The following is a 16,648-nucleotide window of genomic DNA, read 5'->3' on the forward strand; positions in this document are numbered from 1 at the left end:
CCATCTGGCCTTGCCTTGTCACATAGCAGAACAGACCACTGTTCTGGTGGTCATGAAACAGTGTACACTATATAACTCCCACACAGTAAATACTTACAGAAGGTAAATGCCTTCTAGAGCCTTGGCTTGTGAAACTCAGGAAAGAACCTGGAGCAGCTATAAGCCAGTGGCATATTTTAGAAACAGTATCTGACGAGAGATGATGATTCTGTTTTGCTACACAGATGTATGGAAAAAAGCAAGAATGTGTATATACATATGACAAAAAGTCTAAATACAACCCCCAAATTTATAAAATTAACATATCATTACACAAGAGGGTGCTGTCTTACAACTGGTCTGAAATTTGGTGATTTAGTACTTTAAAGCATTAATTAGGAGGAGAGAAATCAAGGAAATACCCTTAAAATCTAGGATGTTTGTGGGTTTTTGTTTTGTTTTTTGACATGAAACAGAGAGAATGAATCTGCCCTATAGTTTAGAACTTTTTCACTGTTTTAGGTATATTTGCAGGTTGCCTGGCTGCGTAATCAGTGCATGATGGTGCTGGCAGCTCAGCTTAATATAATGCATCTGTTTCAGGGCTGACTATTTCCTCTAGAGATTGTATTTTTCAGAAGCACAGTGAGATAGTTTGATTGTGTACATATGGCATAGGGAGTATCTTACATATGAAGGGTATGAGAATGATTTCATTGGGGAGGGATGTAGATTAAATTTAAGTAGTCCTAACCATCATTTTGCACATAAATTTTAGCACTGGTTTAGGCAGTTTTTTGTTTGTTTGATTAAAGCTGCAAATATATAACTTATCTCACTGGACTGGACCTTTCTCTCAATCCCCTGAGGTTTCCCTTTTATGACCATTTTGCATAGCATATTTTAGCCTCTCTCAGATTCTAGTGTATTGTTTGCAACTTGAATGTATTACCTAGAATGATCCAGAGTAGAGCTGTGCAGGAAATGTTTTTTTTTTCCCCCATCATGAGAAAAATGGAGATTTCAGATGTTTTTCTTATTTTGCATTAGAGTGAAACAAAGACCTTTCAAAATGTAGAAAGAGAGAATGCATGCAGACACCCCCTCCTCAGAACAGCCAAGAGCCTGGTGCTTTGGGCAGTCACTTGGGATGTGGGTGACCTTTGCTCAAATTGCTTTGTATCCTACATCCCTGATGTGTGCCCTAACTACCAGGCTATACGCTAATCTGGGTTGGGGAAGGGGGTTCTCTCTCTGTCTTACCAGAAATTCTGTCCTGGACCTAAGAAACCTTCCCAACAAAGGTTTCATAGAAACTAATAAATTTTGATTTTAATAAACCGGTATTTTCTGATTAAAATAGTTTTGTCAAAAATTTCCTGACCATCTCCAGTCCAGAAACACCAAGTAAACAGAGTTAGTAATAGGATGGCTTCTTGATTTTGTTAAAGATAAGTAATATTTTTAATGTACCCCTAGTTATTCCAAGATTGGGTGTGGGATCCCAGTTGTGTGAGGCAGGGATCCTGATCCCAAGTGCGCACACAGAGCTTTTGCACATATAAACTGTATCTCTAAACTGTGTTTGTTAATTTCTTGGAAATAACCCAGAGGTCTTAAACTTTAGGCATTTTTATGAAAGCATTAACTAACCAAGTAACAGCTGAACAAATACATTTACTTTTTTGATGGGTTGTGATATTAACATCATTTGATTAAAAAACTACTTTTTCCTCTCTCTTTCTAATTGAGGTTCTGTATGGTAGAATTGTGTTGGGTTTTTTTCTGGGTTTCTAATTCTTGTTCATGCTTACTGACAAGATTCTTGAAAATGCATTCTCATTTTTGTGAAAGATTTACATTTAGAAATGTTTGAAAATCAAATCTTCATATGAGATTTATTATTAGAATCTCAAAAATAGTGTTTTCCCCTTTTATTCTGATCTCCCATGGTTCCAAATAGCTTCCTGTCATTCATCTTAGCAATTACTGATGTATTAAAAGACAGGATCTGCATACACTGGATTGTCCTTAAGCTGCAAATTTATTTCTTGAGAATACATAATGATATCACCAAGAATGACCTTAAGCAGATCACCATAGACTGCGTGGCCCTGGGAAGAAGGATAAAGAATTTGGGGATCAAGTGGTGTTTTTGTCCATCCTCCCTGGTGAAGGAAAAGGCCCGGGCAGGGACCATTGAATCGTGGAAGTAAAATGTGTGGCTACGCAGGTGGTGGTGGTGAGTGGGCTTTAGCTTCTTCGACAATGAGCTGATGTTCCAGGAAAGAGGGTTACTGTGCTGGGATGGGCTCCATCTACCAAATATTAGGAGGAGAATCTTTGGATGCTGTCTGGCTAACACGATAAGGAGAGCTTTAAACTTAGTCTTTTGGAGGATGATGACAAAAATCCAGCCAATGCGCATCTAGGCTCAAGTAATGAAGACAAGGAGAAGGAGCTAAATTCTGGAGAAGGGACTGGAAACCGCATTAAAGAGGCAAGAAGAAAAACAACGGGATAGTCTGCAAAATATCTTCGATGTCTGTATACCAATGCAAGGAGTATAGGGAACAAGCAGGATGAACCAGAAATCATGGTATATGAAGAAATTTATGACTTAATTGGCATTACAGAGACTTGGTGGGACAACTCCCACGTTTGGAGAACTAGCATTGAGGGATATAGCTTGTTCCGGAAGGATAGGTATAGGAAAGGAGGAGGAGGCATGGCACTGTCACTGTATGTCAAGAATATATACCCCTTGCTCCGAGGTCCAAGAGGAAGTGAACAGCAGCCCTACTGAATATCTGGGTTAGGATAAAAAGGAAAAAGCATAGTAGTAATGTTATGGTGGGGGTCTATTACAGACCACTAAATCAAGAAGAGGAAATGGATGAGACATTCTTCAAGCAGGTAACAAGATTAGCTAACACACAGGGGACTGGATTGGATGATTCTCGAGGTCCCTTCCAGTTCTATGATTCTATGAGTTAGTATTAATGGGTGATTTTAATTTCCCTGATATCTGTTGGAAGACTATTACAGCAAAATAGTCGGGAACTTGGGAGGAAGTGATCATGATCAATAGAATTCAAGATCCTAAGGAAAGGAGGACATGAGAACAGCAAAACAAGGACACTGGACTTCATAAAGGAAGATTTCAACCAATGCATAGAAATGGTAGGCAAGGTCCCATGGAAAGACCAATTAGGAAGAAAAGGAGATGAAGGGGGCTGGCAGTTCCTAAAAGATATAATACTAGAGGCTCAATATCAAATTATTCCAACGCAGAGGAAAGAGAAGAGGCGGCCCAGGAGACCAAGGAGCTTTTTAGCCATCTAAAAACCAAATGGGATAGATACATGCAGGAAATGGAAGGAGGGGTATGTCACCAAGGAAGTATCCATGGGAATAGTGCAAGCATGTAGGGACAAAAATCAGGCAAGCCACTGCAAGGAATGAGTTACAGTGAGCAAGAAATGTTAGAGACAACAAAAAAGGGTTCTACAAATATGTCAGACAAAAAAGAAAGATCAGGGATGATGTGTGTCTGCTGCTCAATGGAGAAGATGAGCTGGCAACGGAAGATAAGAGACGGAGCTGCTCAATGCCTACTTTGCTTCAGTCTTCACACAAAAAATAACGTGGCCAGTCGTCTGGCCACAGTTATCATAGACTATAAAGAGGAAGGGATGCAGATCAGGATAAGTAAAGAACGCGTCCTAGATCTTCTGACTCATTTGAATGAATTCAAGTCAGCAGAGCCTGATGCTCTTCACCCCAGGATGCAGAAGAAATCTTCGCGCCACTGGCAATAATATTTGAAAACTCATGGATGACAAGATAACCCTTTTCCAGTCTTCCGGGACCTAACATAGTGCCCAACTTTAAAAAGGGGAGAAAGGAGGAGCTGGGGAGTTTTAGACCAGTCAGGCTAACTTCAATACCTGCAAAGCTACTAGAGCAGTGGTTCTCAACCCATTTACCATTGTGAGCCACATATGCAACTCTGTATTTGTTAAGTGAGCCACATCCACACAATATGTATAATAACTGTATGGCCCTGAGGATGTCACATGGGCTGCAGCTGTGTGCTGATTGGCCTGCAAACGGCCTGCAGGCCGTGGGTTCAGAACTACTGTACTAGAGCAATGTGTAAAACATTCAGTTTGCAAATACGTGGAGGATGAAGGAGTGATCTACTTGCAGCCAGCATGGATTTACTAAGACCAAATCATGCTAAACCAGCTTGATTTCCTTCTTTAACAAGGTAACTGGTTTAATGGATAGGGGGAATGCAGTGGACATAGTATACCTGGACTTTAGAAAGGCTTTTGACACAGTCTCACATGACATTTTAATAAGTGAGCTGGAGAAATGCAGGCTTGGTGGCTACCATTAAGTGGACAGATAATTGGTTAAACAACTGCAAACAAAGAGGAACTATTAATGGAATGATTTCAGATTGGAAGGAGATCTCAGATAGGGTTCCACAGAGATCTGTTCTGGGTCTGGTGTTGTTTAACAACGTTGTTAATGATCTGGATGTAGGAATAGAGAGCATATTGATCAGATTTGCAGATAACACAAATCTAGGGGGTTGCCAACACTTTGGAGGACAAAGCTAAATTTCAAAGGGATCTTGATAAATTGGAAAACTGGACTAGAGACAACAAAGACAAATGTAAGGTGCTACACTTAGGGAAGAAAAATGCACAAATACAGAATGGGGGATAACTGGCTTGCTAGCAGCACTGCTGAGAAGGATCTCGGAGTTGTGGTGAATCACAACTGCAACATGTCAACAATGCAATACTGTTGCAAAAAAAGAAAATGCAATTTTGGATTGCATTAATGGAGGCATAGCATGCAAGTTATGGCAGGTGATAGTGCCACCCTACTCTGCACTGGTTAGGCCTCAGCTGCAGTACTGTGTCCAATTTTGCTCACCAATGTATAGAAGGGAGGTAGAGAAACTGGAAAGGGTCCACAGAAGAGTGACAAAGATAATCAAAGGGATGGAATGCAAGTCATATGAGCAAAACCAGAAGGAACTGGGTATGTTTAGTTTGGAAAAGATAAGATTAAGGGGGGATATGATGGTGGTCTTCAAATACTTGGAAGGCTGCTATGAAAAAGATGGAGAAAAATTGTTCTCTTGCCACAGAGGGCAGGACAAGAGGCAGTGAATTCAAACTACAGTACAGTAGTTTTAGATTAAATCTCAGGAAAAACTTCCTAACTGTAAGAACAGAAGGACAATGGAACAAACTGCCTAGAGAAGTTGTGGAAGCTCCTTCACTGGAGGTTTTCAAAATGAGGCTGGATAGCCCTCTGTCTTGGATGGTTTGGACACAACAATCCATCTTGGCAGGAGGTTAGACTAGATGACCCTTGCGGTCCCTTCTAATCCTATGGTTCTGTGATTCTATAAGTGTTTAACCATATGCAGCATCTTTACTCTTTTGATAGGATGCCCTATGGCCTTTGCATTGTCTGAGCTCTGATTTTTTTCCTTTGGTTTGAATATTTTTACGGCAGTGACAAGAATGACCTGATATGTCATTTCATGCAATGTCCCAGCATAACATAGCATGCTTAATAGAAACTCACTTGACTAGTCTTTATGCTTGTTTTTCAAATGAATTCTGTCGTTATTTTCCATAGACATTTGCATACAATGGAGTTACTGATCCAAATTCTTTTGAGTTACAGCCACTGAAATGCACCCTCTGAAAATTGCCCCTGTGCAGAAGGCCCCTGCACCACTTATCGCCAAATCAAGTCATATTTTGAGAGCTTAAATAAGATATTGGTGGTGTATAGGCCTAGAGCTGGACAAAAACTTTTCTACAAAACATTTCTCTGTCAAAACTGAAAGGTTTTGTGGAAAGGTGTACATTTCAACACACAATATCAGTAAGGGGCATGTTGCCCACGTCAGAATAGCAATAGCTTTATATTGAGACACTCATTGGCAGTGTGGAAGACCTAAGTTCAGGTCCCAGCTTTGCCTGATTCAGAACAGGGACTTGAAGGTGGGTCTCCTCCATCCTTGGTCATTGCCCTGCCTGCTGATCTATTGGCTCTTCTGGGTTGGCTCTGGCTCTCTTGTGTTTTGGAATTGGGGTACCACTGAGCCCCTGACCCACCAACCTCGCTCCCTCTCACACTGTACTGCTGTGGCAAGCTGCAAAGCCTTCCAGCCTGCACTTTCACCAGCATTCACACAGGGATACGCCCAGGTGCAGTTACATGAAGGCTCTCTAACCACTAGCTTCCCAGCCTGGGAGCTCAGAGCAGTACCGTCCTGCTCTGGTCAAATCTGGCCACTATACAAGTTTAATACCCAGTCCGTCTCTCCCTCAATGTAAAGAGAACAATGCACACTTGTGGTAACCATGCAGATATTTCCCCCAAGCACTCCAGTCAAAGCTCACTGGTTTAAATTAAAACATAAAATAAGTTTATTAACTACGAAAGAATAGATTTTAAGTGATAAGTCATAGCAAACTGATCAAAGCAGATAACCTAGTAAATAAACAAAACCACAAACTGAGCATAACACACTAGATAGGTAGGATGTGAATTAGCAAATTCTCACCCTGAACGATAAACCAGCTGGCAGATTCTTAAGGCACAAGTTGCCTTGGCTCTGCAGCTTGGATTTCCCAGGTTTTTATATACAGGCTAGAAATTCCTTTTAGCCTGGGAGCATCTCTTCCCGCAGTTCAGTCCTTGCCCCTCAGGTGTTTCCAGGTGTGTAGTTGTAGGGAGAATGCGATACCATCATGATGTCATTTCCCCCTTTTATATCTTCTTTCCACTTGCTGGAAAGGTCTTTTGCTGTGACCTGGGTCAAATAATTCCCATGGTGTAGTGCTATCTCTGAGAGCTTTCTGTTGTACACGGTTCCTGGGGTAATCCCTGTGCTTGTGCATTTCCTCAATAAGCCATTAACATTGTTTGGCCTTTTTACTGTTGTACCTGAAAGGCTGCTTGTGGGTGTTTTCAACCTCACAACATGTTTCAGTAACATGTACACAGCCAAACTTCATAACTTCCCATACAACGATAGCACATACCATCCAACGAGATCAATGTCTAGCAGATCAAGACTTCTGGAATGATACCTCACAAGGCATTCTTTGTACAAAACATATCCTAATTGCATGACAGTGGTGAATATTGGGGTGCCAGGGTGTCACACCTATGATATATAATGGCAACCTAAGGTAATGATGTTAGTGTACACTACATTCTTACATATTTGAATTCTGTAAAGTATGCTATAAAACTGAAATTCAGTTTCTCATTAGTAATTTCCAGTTATAGTTAAAATGTCCAGGTTGCCTACATAATACAATATTCACTCAGAGCCTAATTCAACTCCTATTTAAATTAATCCAAGTAGTGTTGGGCCCTTGCATCAGCTTTTCTTTTCAAAGGTGCAAGAAAATAAGCCATTTAAAAAAAACCCCAAAGTCTCTGACCAGGCAATACTCTCATGCTATAGGAATTCTTGAGAGGCAAGTAATGGTATTTTCCAGATTGAGCTAGTGCATCTTTAACTACAGATACAACTATTGCAGGATTTGTATGCCTGTTCCATAAATAAGAACAGTTTTGGATTTTTTTTTCCTACGCCTGTTCTCGCTTGTGGAGGAATCATATAAGTCCAGCTACAATACTATATCCAGCCTTAATAAATGCAAATGTTACCATAGAAACCTCACTTTGAGAGAGGTAATTATGATGTGTTGGAATGACAAAGAAACCTGTTCTGTCAGCATGCAGACGCTAGTAACAGATGAAGACATTTATCAGTAAGTCACTTAAGCTGGTTATTTATGGAAAATGCAAATGACTTAAGACATTCCCCACTTTATGAAATTTCTTTTTAATTAAGTGAAAAATCAGGGACCGTATTAATTCCAGCAAATACCTTGTGTATTATTGTATCGTACTAAAAAACCAAACTGTCTTTCCGACTAAATACTTGTTTAACCTTATAGTTGTGGAAAGATCAAGTATTCCTTAACAGCTTTCTGGAACCATACAAAATTATATAGCAGTTATAGGCTTTTCAACGTTCATGGTTTGCAGAGAAGAGGCTTGAGCTGCAACATTGTATTTATACTTGCATTTGCTTACCACTGGTATGTTACAACTACCACTTCCTGTTGCTGTATGTTTTTTCTTTGTGAAGTTAGCACTGTCGGTGTCTTTGAAAGGGCACAGAGGGTAAATATTATGAAACATATGTAAATCAGTGGGACTTAGGCTCCTACATCATTTAGATGCCTTTGAAAATTTTACTCAGAATCCCTACTTGATTTTCAACAGTTAACTCTCTCTGCTCAAATCTCCCACAGGTGTTTAGTCTGGTGCAACAAGGCAGAACTGGAGATCCAATCAGACACCAAGGGTGAGCCCTAGAAAACAGCTATCTGTAAGTCAGATGGGAGAGGGGTCTTTGGGAGAGTTCTACATCCAGTTGTTGGAAGGATGGCCAAAAAGGTCCTAGTCTGAAATTTACTTTTTGACATACTATAATATGGCTTTAGTAAATTCTCATCAAAGCAAGAATCTGATTCTTCTTTGACATTCTTGGATGCAAACAGTCAGCAGTACTCCCACTGCTGTTTAAAGGCAGCTGGACTAGCCCTCCCCCCCCCCCCCCCCCCCCCCCAGTTTGGGAGAATTTAGTGCATTTTAGATTATTTTTTCAATAAGCAAAGAAAATGAAACTAACCACAGGTGGAAAAAATCTTGAGAGTTGCGGGGGGCGGAGGGAGGAGTTGAAGGTTTTAAGGCATGGGCTGGTCTTAGAAGCCACAATGGAAAATATATTGTTATGCATCAGTGAGCAACACAATATTCAATATGGTGAAAAATATTTTTCTGCCTTCTTTTTCTGTTGTTCGTTTTTTCTCATTTACTCTAATAGACATGGCCATATCTATTATTGAATAGAGAGGGTGGCATTCTATTACTGCCTTCCACTGTGAACTAGTTTTCAGTGGTTCTCTCCAGAGTAAACAGAAATCTTTATTTTTAACACTTAACACATGTTTCAGAGTAGCAGCCGTGTTAGTCTGTATCCGCAAAAAGAAAAGGAGTACTTGTGGCGCCTTAGAGACTAACCAATTTATTTGAGCATAAGCTTTCATGAGCTACAGCTCACTTCAGCAGGTGCATGGGGCAAAATGCACTCTAGGTGTGCCCCATGTAGCTGATATCTTCCCTTTGAGGAGCACTGATATTTTATAAGCACTGCTAAATGCTTCCTCCAGAGTATGAAGGGGTAGGCTTTTTGAAAAGGCATTTAAAAAAACCCAACAAGAGTTATAAGAGCTGGATGCCATGAATAGGTATGGGTTACTTTTTTTCAAGTATCGGAAGTCCCTCTAGCCACCACTCTCATGTCTCAAATACAGGAGTTCTCCATTTATTCATAGCAACCCAAGTGTTAGTGCTTAATTGGCGAGCTTTATCTCTATGATATAAAGGATAAAGAACTTGCACTAAATAAGCAAATTGCACATGGGTATTCTGTGCTACCCCCACACCTCCCCTTACCCACAGTCCGTTCTGGACCACTGTGAATACCTCTCCCTCTATCAGCTTTGAAAGACATTATGTCATGACTTCCTCCACACCAATACTTTGTGCTATCACTTAGCTGACCTATACAGGGTCTGGATTGGATGCGTGTTAAGGTATGGCCATTTCTTTTGTTAAATGATTAGCTGGACAAATGGATGTTGTTTGTTCCGATGGGGTAAGAATAGTTAAATTGTTACATTATTTGCCTGAATTTTGGTTCTGTCAGACAAAACAGTTGAACTGACTCCACGAGCAACTACCATATAAGGTGGCAAAAGATCATGAGTGACTCATGGGACTCGCTTATTTGCAATGTAGCTGAAATCACCTGGCAGCTGATCTGCCTATGACAACCACAGTGAGCTGATTGCCCCAGAAAGGAGGAGGAAATCTGACAATAATGGGAGAAGTGTTGGAAAATGCAGTTGGTAGGGTGAACCAAACCCTTCATAGCTGTACGTAGAGAAGAATGACATACAAGGCAAGTACTGCTGAATGATCTGCTGAATAGGACCTTTTTATCAAAACAGCCAAAATTTTTGTGAAGGTCACATCCACCCAATAGTTGGAAATTTACTTGCCCATTCTGGCATGTGCTGTGACATATTAATGATTATTTATTATTAAGAATAAGGAAGACCAGATGCCCACTAACTTTCCAACATGCTGCCAGAGTTTCCAGGTAGAAACTGGATAATAGGATTGTAATAGGCAGATGTTGAGAACTGAACTAACGTACAGGTAATACAAGCAAAAAGCCACAACAGTTGCAGTCCCAATGGCAGGTATTAATCCACCCTAATCTTTTTCCATTACTGTAAAGCAGTTTAAACAATTCTTGCCCTACTTACAGTCATGTTTGCCATGTATCAGATTAAAATGGCTTAGTAATATCAGTAGGAAGTGAACTGAAACATGTTCAAGTGTCAGAAGAATTACTCATGTTAATAAACTTTATTCTACCTACAAAAGACAGCAGAAGGACTAGGAGTAACGTGCTGAATCAGGGCCTATATTTGGAACACAGGATACCACAGTGTCAAAGCCACCACCAAGCCTCTTTGTTTTTTTCCAACCTGCAGTAAATCAATTTCAGAGCCCACTCCTATCCTCCTTACTCAGGCAAAACTCCATTGACTGAACTGGAAGTTTTGCCTGAGTGAAGAATGAAACGATTAAGTGAAAAATAATAGAAATAAGGGAGAAGCAAAGTGAAGGAAAACCAAGTTGATTTTCCCAAAAAAGAATGGAAGAATTGCAGCAAGTTATCTGACCCGGACTTAGATCTGTTTGACTAGGCGCTGAAGATCAATTACTTCTGCTAATTTCCTTGGGTTTATGTAGTATATAGGAATTGGGAAGTATCCCTTTGAATAGTTTGAGAGCCCTCTAGTGGTGCTCACCATCTCCTATTACAGAAGCCACCAGATCAGTACAGAGTAAGAGTGTATATATATGTAGCTAGGTCTTGTATATTTGTATATAATTACTAAACGTAGTTATTTGGAACCCAAATATGTCCATATGGTTTTGTCATAATCTTAATGCCAGATAGAGATCAGAGACAACAGTTTTTAAAAATAATTTTTCTATTAAAATAAATTTTTGATCTTGGGAGGGTAGAAAGGGGACAATAATTGGAGAGAAGTTAAACTAGGGAAGCCAGTACTCTGCTCTCTAGCTTGGGCTATGCTTGTTCGCTGACTGAGTTCTTCACTGACAAGCTGATACAAATATTAAGGAAATGGAAATAATTAATCATACACAGCATCACTTTGTGCAGCTGGGCTACATCATCTCACATAAGAGAGCTCTCATGGGTGATGTCAGTGTCAGAATCACTTGTCTTCATTTTACTGTCTTCTCCTGTATTTGTTTTATGTGATTCCATTCTCAGATTAGCTATCACACCTACCTTATGTGTTAGCAGTACACAATTCTGTCATCTGAAAAGTATGTTGAACTGATGCAGATTGTGGAGATGTGCTCTGTGTAGTTCTGTAATAATCCAGCTGAATCTCACAAATTGCCCTGTGGCAATTCACCACTTTTTATCTGACTACTGTATACAATAGAGCACCATGGCTGAAATTCACCTTGGGTCAACATAAGGCCTATGCTTTGCTTAAGTCCCACTTAAGCCCCATTTTGAGACATTAAATGGGGCCTGAAGCAAAGCACAGGACTCATCTTGGTCTTCTATATGTGGTGAGTTTCACGCTGTATGGGAATAGAGGGCAGGGACTGAGTTTGAGGGCAAATGACAACTGATTTTGCTTGCCCTACTGCTTAGCTGTATGTTTTTATTACCTGGTGCACAGATGCACTGAGATCAACAGCTGTCAATGTTTAGTGTTTAATTTATTTTGTTCCTGTGCTGGGCTCAGGGCTGTCTCTAGTTATACTGACACTCAGGAGATGAAGGGATGTTGTCCTGAGGTTGCTCCTGCGGCTGTAATACAAACACTGCAATGTTGCTGTCCGTCTTCTATTTCAGGTATTTCTATAACACCTGTCACTATAGTATATAAGAATGGAGATCAAATAAGCTGAAGACCTTTTCAAATTACTTCCCCACCACCACCCAAACACGCTTTCTACGTAAAGTCTGCATGTTATATATTCGCTATCGTTTGCAAACTGTCTTTATTACTGACCACACTGCTGCAAAGTACACACAGACATCCTCAGAACCCCACCTTACTTACCACCGTATGCAGGAGACTCACTAAGGAAGAAAATAACATGGTTTGAGTTTTGAATATAGTTAGTGTTGAGTTTGTTTTGGGGATGGGTGTGTGTGTGTGTGGTGATAGAAGGTGTTGTTCAGTTCTGGAAAGCCCATTTCTAGAGGTGAATAGCACAGCCCTCAAGACAATTTGGTTTTGGGATCTCTGCTGGAAGCAGTGAAGTTGAAGAATATTGGATTTATGAATCTGACTTTCTCTCTTATAATAATAACTGTACATACCAGGTGTGACACTCTCCATACAGCCCAGAACAGTAAGCCACGGTGTTACCCCACTGGCTCAGTAGTGCAAGCTCATAGAAAGTCCGTCATTTCATTAATAGAAAATGATATGCACAAATCTTGTTATCCCAAATAGAGATTCCCAGACACTTCAATCAAACATACATGCTGGTTCAGATAAAACAATAAAACAAGTTTATTAACTACAGAAAGAAAGATTTTTAGTGATTACAAGTAACAAGACACAATGGGCAGAATTGGTTACAAAGAAAACAAAAGATAAAACGCAAACTAATATCTACCTTAGCAAACTAAATTAATTAAAAGCAAAATATTTTCTCACCACATGCTTTTTGCAGTATTTACTGGCTGAAAGCCTGTCAGCCATGACCCCTCCCCAGTTCAGTGTTTCTTCAGGCATTGTTGCTGTCATGAGCAGAGAGGAATGGAAGAGAGAGAGTGTTTGTGTTGAGTATCCTCTATTCTTACACCTTTCTCTCCTCTTTGAGGATTATCTCCAGTGTGGATACAGATGACAGCCAGTCTGTCACACGGGAACCCCCAACTGTTCCATTGCCAAAATGTAAATTTCTCCCTCACATCCTTCTTCCTGTCAAAGAATGACCATTTACCCAGGTGATAGTCTACTTGATTATGCTGACATATGGCTAGGGTGCTAACTAGCCTTTTGTCGCCAAGGAACTGGTTTGGGCTTCTTTTCTAACCTTGAAATGTGTCACAGCAATGTAATACAGTAAAATCTTATACCTTTTCATACAGTGTTGCGGACACACATTTTACCAGGACAGTAATGTTCAGTAGATTATCAGTTTTCAAATTATATCTCACAAAGCATACTTTGTACAAAATGTATCATAGTCTTGTCAAAGTGGTGATTATAAGGGTACAGTCTGTCACACCTTTGTTTAAGGCAGGCTTGTTTGTCAACTCTCTCCACAACTTATTTGAGGTGCCTATTTCTCGCACACTTACATAACTCTTTATACACCACCCATGCATACATCACACAATGATATTCATGACCAGCATGTCACCAGTTTTCATAAAAGACCTTACTCCATACATTTTTATAGTACAATAATACTGTATACAATCAGTTGCTTATTCTTGGGGTTCAGACCCACTATTCCTCTTTTGGAGTGTCTGGACCCTGATTGTCACACCATGCATATAGCTTTATTTGAATGGGGAGAGACCTGAATTAATCAAGTAGCATCATCCATTAAAGGAGGTGGTGCTTGGTTCTCCTGCCCCGATCAGACCCTTATATCTATATATACACACACACACACCCCCAATCCTGTGTGGTGTCTGAAAGCAGTTTAAAGGAGCCCATTTCTCCAGATCCTTTGAAAACTTGTGAACATTGAAAAACACTCTGCTCTCTCAGTCTCAATCAAGCTAATAACTTAATGGAAGCAATTTATGTGCTCGAAGTGGAGGATTCTGACAGAAGACAAATGTTGTAATTTACACTGCCAGACTCATTCCATGCCTGACCTCACACCAATGGCATTTTAAAAATGCAGGTTCATTATTTTGTTCAGGTGGATCATTTGAAATTACCATTCTTCTCAAAGAGTTTATCAAATACTAACGGTGTTTTGCAAAATAAATGGCTTTGCCATTTGCCATCTAGCCCTTTGCTGAGAGAGGAGATGAGTGACTGAGCTATTCATTAACTTCTGCCACTAGCATTAGCTGTCGGACAAAAGTGCGTTTTCAAAATCATCTAAAGGATCCATGCTCCTTATACCCCTTTGACTATCAAAGCAATCCTGAGCACTATACAAATCAAAGTCTTCTGTCTGTGATAACCGCCAAAATCCTTATCTGTAATAAGAATTCAGTTTTTCTTTCAAATATAGGGAGTCCCCCTTTTCTTCCCCCCCACCCCCACCCCAGGGAAATTGGATGTTTCTGATAGCGAAGAACCACAGTAGACAGCCAAGCACTCTGGATAATGTGAATTTTTCCATGTTTCTCATGTACTAGCTATGTTTATTACATGTCATATATTTGAATGTTTATATGAATTATCTTTTAACTTCCAGTGATCACTCATTCCCCCCCCCCCCCCCCACCCGCCACCAACAGTTTGCTCTCCAACGTGCTTTACAGGCATTGAGCAATACAGTTTCACAATGGAAGCTCGGGTATTGTACATATCCATTTTTCAGATGAGAAAACTGAGCAGGAGAGAGCAATGGCTTGACTGTGCACAGTCTTGCAGCTTCACAAAAGAGTGAGGTGGAAAAGGACCTGCTCCTAGTCCTTATGCCCCTGCATAGGTGTGTTGTGTTGAAACCTACCCTTGGATAGATTTTCAGATTGCCGCAAATGGGTGAAAGCTGGCAGGTCATGTTAACTTAAAAACATTCTGTAAAACTGTTGGGAAGTTAGATGGAGACTTCAGTGGTGCCTAGGCCTCGTGTTTCTCCTTTGCACATGGTGAATTTCATGGAGAACTGGGGCTGAGTTTGACAGCAATGGAAATGGAGGCATAATTAAATGTCTAGATTAAAATAACACAGACTGATTCGGTGTCATCAGATTTCTGGTGAAGGTACAGTCTCACTAAAGCCAAAGACCACATCCTCCTTAAGATGATTGGAAGTGTGTGTTTAAGGACCACTGGAAATTTTGGTTTGACATGGATAGTTTTGATGTGATGTGGTTGCAGTCCCTTTTGGACATCTCTGGGGGACACTTAGCTCTCTCTTTCTCTCTCTTTTTCCTGCTCCCTTTATCTCAGTGACAATCAGGTTCCAGACACCCCAAAAGGAGAACAGGAGGGTTGAACCCTGAAGAATAAGCAGGTGAATCAACTGACTGTATGCAATGTTATTGTGCTATAAAATAAGTTGAGTACGGTCTTTTATAAAAGCATGTAATGTTCTAAACGTAATCATTATGAGATGTATACAGGCTATGGTTATATGTATTTGTGTGTATAAAGAACTGGGCTTATAAACTTAGGATCCAACTCACAGCAGAACAGTGAGCAATCAGACAGGGAGGGACACCTTCCAAGCCAGGTGTTTACATGTAACTAGCTTCAAATAACAACCCATTGTCCAGCCCAGGAAAAGACCAGGATGGGGCATTAGAGTTAATGGAAAGATATTGAGACATCTGGGCTCTCAGTTAAGAGCAGGTTTCCACACCCTGAATAAACATGAGTCACCATTGACTGAGAGAAAGAAAAGAAAAAAAGAGAGGGGGGGAAAATGCCATTTAAAAGCAGGCTTGTGTCTGAGGTTTTTCATCCAGAAACTGAGGGACAGTCTATAGGCAGGAAGCTGTCTGTGAAATGCAGGATCCCTCTATAGCTTGGGGTATGCTGGGCAAATGTTCAAAGGCACTAGGTAACGCATTAGAAAAGGGGTTTATCTAATATGGAAATGCAAAGCCTGTGCCATTGTGTGTTTATGTATATTTACTCTGTAACTTGTATGTGTATGCGCCTCCTCACTATTTCATTTTTGAATCTGTGGTTTTTCTGTTAAATAAACGTTTTGTTTGTTTTTACCCCAAGCAGATCTCTGTTGTGAAAACTGTACAGGGTGCGTGTGCCAAAGTAAGCTGGTGTCTGGGGGCATGGATTCACACCTTTGGGGGTGATGAGGGGAAAAGATGAGTGTCTGGTAGTTAAGAACTTGGGAAGAAGAGATTTGGGGAGACTCAGGACTGGAAGGCCTGTTGGTGTCATCCAACAAGGAGTAACTAGGCTGATGGAAGCTTGGATAAGACCTTATGATTTGGGGCTGGCTCCTGGCATCAGGGGTCTGAGCCTTAAGGAACCTTGAGATTACAGGGCAGATGGTGACTAGGACCCCTTACTGGTCTGAGTGATCCCCAAAACTGCACAGATGCCTACTCCTGATTTTCCTCTTGCTTTCATGCTGCTGTCTATGCTGCATTCTGTACCTGTTAAAAGAAAAGGAGTACTTGTGGCACCTTAGAGACTAACCAATTTATTTGAGCATAAGCTTTCGTGAGCTACAGCTCACTTCATTGGATGCATACTGTGGAAAGTACAGAAGATCTTATTATATACACACA

At 40.5% G+C, this 16,648-nt stretch overlaps 1 protein-coding gene across 8 annotated transcripts in view; it reads left to right on the plus strand.

Annotated features, from left to right (window-relative positions):
• The window catches only part of COPB1 (COPI coat complex subunit beta 1), a 58,146-nt gene extending 42,032 nt beyond the window's left edge, over nucleotides 1-16,114 (plus strand). For 4 of the 8 annotated variants that reach the window (XM_043549785.1, XM_043549783.1, XM_043549784.1 and 1 more), the window contains exons 22-23: nucleotides 8,358-8,410; nucleotides 11,979-16,114. In XM_043549785.1, the coding sequence (XP_043405720.1) occupies nucleotides 8,358-8,410; nucleotides 11,979-12,144 (219 nt within the window). In that variant the 3' untranslated portion in view covers nucleotides 12,145-16,114. Of the gene's footprint in view, nucleotides 1-8,357; nucleotides 8,435-9,817; nucleotides 9,846-11,978 lie in introns of those variants that run through there. The other 4 variants (XM_043549787.1, XM_043549793.1, XM_043549788.1 and 1 more) reach the window with 4 other exon arrangements.
• The last annotated feature ends 534 nt before the right edge of the window (nucleotides 16,115-16,648 follow it).

Source organism: Chelonia mydas, chromosome 6 (assembly GCF_015237465.2).
Source record: "Chelonia mydas isolate rCheMyd1 chromosome 6, rCheMyd1.pri.v2, whole genome shotgun sequence".
NCBI lineage: Eukaryota > Metazoa > Chordata > Testudines > Cheloniidae > Chelonia > Chelonia mydas.